Genomic DNA, 4,179 nt, shown 5'->3' with positions numbered 1-4,179 from the left:
AAGCCCACTCGATTTTTTGATACGAACGCACACAATCAAAAAAATTTTGGTGTTGCCCTATTGGGATGGTATCGCTTTGTTTTCTATCTCTTCGTTTCTCGATTGCTTCCTGCCCAGCTCATATGTCCTCATAGTACTAGCACATCCTCTCATTCAATCTGGGTTGGTGTCGATGGAAGAACCAAGCGATTCCCTCATCCGACCCATTGGGAAGAAACTGCAGTATCTCTGTGCTCGAAAAAGTCTCAATTCACGGAGGAATCGAACTGACCGCATGTCAGACATGCCTACTTCTCAAGGACATCCTAATGGGAAAAATCACCATGTGATACAAGTCCCATTAACCATCTCCTCCGGAAAGCCCACGAAATGTGGAGCCCCCTTCGTTTCCTGGTCAATACCATAAAAGGACTTGGAAATCAACACCCTGCTCGCTCGGACTACTCAGAGCACCAAGCGTTGCCCTCCAGAGACTGGATGGCTTTGACCGATGTCATCTCGATACCGACTCAAAAGTGTCCCTGAACTCCTACGTACTTGATATTCGAATCGGATCATCCCTAGCTGGCATTGGAGACAATCTCTTTTGCTAGAATTACTACGATGTGCACTTGTAAGATGTCCTTGCACATGTGTAAGATCCTGATGCTTTAATTGGTGGGAATGAGGGGCATTTTTTTGATCGAAATAAACGACGCTCCATGCATTTCTCTGCCTTACAGATTTGAGATTGGAATCCTGCCCTGGGTTTCGAGTGATTTAGTGATGAGTCCTTCGACCATGATTGTGCATTAGCTAGGGAGGAGGCCAACGAGTGTAATATCGAATGTTTCATCACATCATGTCACTCGGTGCTCCATGCTCGGATTGGATCCTCCGTTGTGACAAGTTCTCACTTTCTGAACCAGTCAAACGATCTAGAGGAACTTCCAGTTTCAGTTTCAGGCTCAGGATCCATGACGTAAAACGAAACAGAATTACCAACACACTACCCAATGAGCCTTGAAGCCTGATGAAGTGACTGACTTCGTAAAATATAGATTTCAATCACATGTACTACTGCTAGTGATGATGTTGGTGGTGGTGATGATGAGGCGGAGGATCATCATGATGTTGGCAACATTGGTTGGTATGACTTTTTTCTTTCTTTTCTGCGAGTGCTTGATGTCCTTGCTGGTTGCACAACCAGCCATCCAGTACAAGGAGGTAACTGTATCAAACTATAATTGCAATCAATTCACGTCCAGGAAAAACAAGAGCTAATTGCAAAAGTGGGGATTCTCCAGTTTTCACTCCATCTGCTCAGATAACTCCATTACTCTCGCTAGCAACTGTTTATCCTTTAGATTGTTGCTGTACTTTACAGAAATCATGACAAAAAATTAACTTCTCAACCTCTTTTCACTCTGGTCGAGAATAAGGAAAAAAATGTTCTTCTTACCTTTGTTGTGATGACGATTGTTCTGATTTATGTGTTCAATGAAATGACTGATCGTGGCTTCGCTTTTAGAAAGATGGTCAGGTTTGACTAGTGAGACCATGGCAACCACATTTTGTTTGCTCTCGTTCCCAAATTGGACCATGGAACCAATCATAGAAGCCCCATCCACGCAAACACTGCCAGAAGAGTTGGGAAAAGCACCTGTCTGCTACTTATTTTTGATGGTGCCTCGACTATTTATTATCATTAATGATAATAAAAATTGGATTGTTGGAGTCACTGGTTGTCATTGGTCATGGCTTTCGAGAACGAACTTTCAGAGTGATAACGATGACAACAACAGCAACGACGACGACGACGGCACCACCTCACTTTCATGAAACTTCTAATTCTCGCTGTTGTTCTTCTTCTGGTTCAGTGTTCAACTTTTACTATCATCATCATCACTTTCACCGCAATTCAGTGAAGTCCGTCATTCACCGAGTGAGTGAGGGAGTGAGGGAGTGAACGAGTGAGTCAGTCAGTTAGTCAGTCAGAGAAGGATGGAAGCAACCACAAAGAAGCACTTGAAGACAAGGATGATGATGACTGCGGCTGTTTCTCCTCTCCTCTCATCAATGATGAGAGGATAACTGGGATGCTGGTTCCTGGACCAATTCTGGAAATCGTCAGATTGTTCATACGTCAAAATTCATGCCTTGATATATTGGGTCCACATGACTCGATAGAGAGTAGCAAATCGGAACACAAAACACACGAAAATGGAGGGGAAACACTTGGAACAGAAATGGACCAGAGAGCCTCGCGAACTCAAGAGGCCGTTGAAATGGAACAGAAGAAAGGAAGAGACAAAGAGGAATCGGAGCAAGAGGAAAGAAGAGAATAAATAAGAGCTCCTCAAATAAATAAACCTTCTAGTATTGCCAACGACATGGAGAAGTGACAATATTGAGGTGCGGATGGCAACTGAAATATCCTCACTCGGGCAAGCGCCACTCAACCGATGCTGCTTCTTCGGTGTTCTTCGCTCTCTTCCAAAGCTTTGATTTTAACTCTCTCGATCGAGGACTATAACCATCCACAGGCATGAGAGTGTGCGTGTGTGTGTGTATGTATCTACGAGTGTCTAAAAGCCTCAACTTGCATGCCTTCTACATACATTCACTGGGGGTTGAACGTGCGCCACTTTAGCGCGCTAGCTTCGCACTAGCTGGTTCCATCCGAAGTCACCCTGCGCTACTCGATTCAACCAAACCACCAACCAAACCACCAACCAACCCACCAACCCACCCAACCAAGTAACCGGTTGCCTGTGAAGCGCCAGATAGGACAGAGACAGGCTCTAACTCCCCAAGCTGCTCGAAGCGGAGCACGAGAGGGAAATATTGATCCTTGCTCGATGAGCGCAAGATCATAGGGAGCATCAGAAAGAGGACACGCCACCTTTCAGCAAATCATCTGGATTGGTACAAGTGTTTGTACGCATGGCTGAGAGGTATGTCAATGCGTCTGAGGTTTGATTTGAGTGGTAGGTACGTATGCACTACGGTAGGGTAAGGCGGGCATCATCCTGGATCTTGATACAGCATCCTGATATGGATGGTCCTGGGCAGGATATGAGTATTGGTAATTGGGATCGAATTGCCATGTGGGAGAAATTAAGGCCTTGTTGTGCGAGACTTTTAAAACAAGTAAACGGAACAAGCACCTGCGAATAGCGATAAACAGGCATATTCGTATACGTTGTCAATGTTTCTTTCCAATCATTGAATGGTGTTCGTGTTGCAATATTTTTTTTTGTTTTCTTGGTGACTGGACACAATCGCTTTGTAAGACAATGGAGCCATTTTAGTGGCTCTTTTCTTGCCATTGGCTTCCTTCCTTCCTTCCTGTTATAATGTTTATCCAACTCATTATGAACGATTGGAGGAATTCGGCACGTTTTTTTTCCTGTCCCGTAATTCATGGATGGCATCATGACGGCGGCAGCTGGATTAGAATAAAGCACGACAGGGTTCAGTGGATGAGGCACGGTATCTGTAATCCAAAGTGATGCCCTTTCTTTGCTATTCCTCGGTGCGATTTTGTCATGTTCTTCCACTCAAAGGAATAACGCCGAACGGAATGCTAAATGTTCTTGAGACAATTAAAACTAGCTTCTCATCTGTACAAAGAGTATACTCATACTCTAACAAAACAATCATCTGGACATTGACTGAAAGAGGTTTGGTAGTTGTGAGGATCTGATTTATGATGGTAACAAGCCGTTCCTTCAAGGAATAGATGAAAATAGATTTACAAACATGGAACCAAGCAGCTTCTTTGGCCTTTTTCGGTTTTAAGACCGATTTGAAAAATATTTTTTTTAGATCTTTATTGCGAGTTGGATTATTATTTGACAAGTTTTTTCGATATAAATTGGGATGTCCCATTTTGGGTTCGAGGACTGCCGTTCGAGGGATATAAACCACTGAAGCATGGGAGGAGACCTGGGATCGAACCCATGAACCCAAGCAAAGCCCGGTCGCGCGTTAACCAACTGTGCTACACCCATCTTCCTGGAATTGCCAAGTGTCTTCAAATAAACAGGAGGGTTCATGTTCAAATCGATCTTTCGTCGGATGGAAATATCTCGAGGATAAACATATTTTCATTTCTCGCCTCATTAACCCAATTATCATTGGGAGAATCTCGGGGTGTCGTAAACACTGCCATAGGTTCGCATCCCGTCCTTACCC

The 4,179-nt window shown here is 44.1% G+C and overlaps 1 protein-coding gene across 1 annotated transcript in view; it reads right to left on the bottom strand.

Moving 5' to 3' along the window:
- LOC131885749 (A disintegrin and metalloproteinase with thrombospondin motifs like) overlaps window positions 1–2,375 on the bottom strand; it is a 37,969-nt gene extending 35,594 nt beyond the window's left edge. Inside the window, exon 1 of the mRNA XM_059233891.1 lies at window positions 1,442–2,375. Coding sequence (XP_059089874.1) covers window positions 1,442–1,595 — 154 coding nt within the window. The 5' untranslated portion in view covers window positions 1,596–2,375. The remainder of the gene's footprint in view (window positions 1–1,441) is intronic.
- Between the last annotated feature and the right edge of the window lie 1,804 nt (window positions 2,376–4,179).

The sequence above is a fragment of the Tigriopus californicus genome, chromosome 8, assembly GCF_007210705.1.
Source record: "Tigriopus californicus strain San Diego chromosome 8, Tcal_SD_v2.1, whole genome shotgun sequence".
Taxonomy (NCBI): domain Eukaryota; kingdom Metazoa; phylum Arthropoda; class Copepoda; order Harpacticoida; family Harpacticidae; genus Tigriopus; species Tigriopus californicus.
Note: the sequence above shows the minus strand (reverse complement) of the source record. Positions and strands in the feature narration are given on the sequence as shown.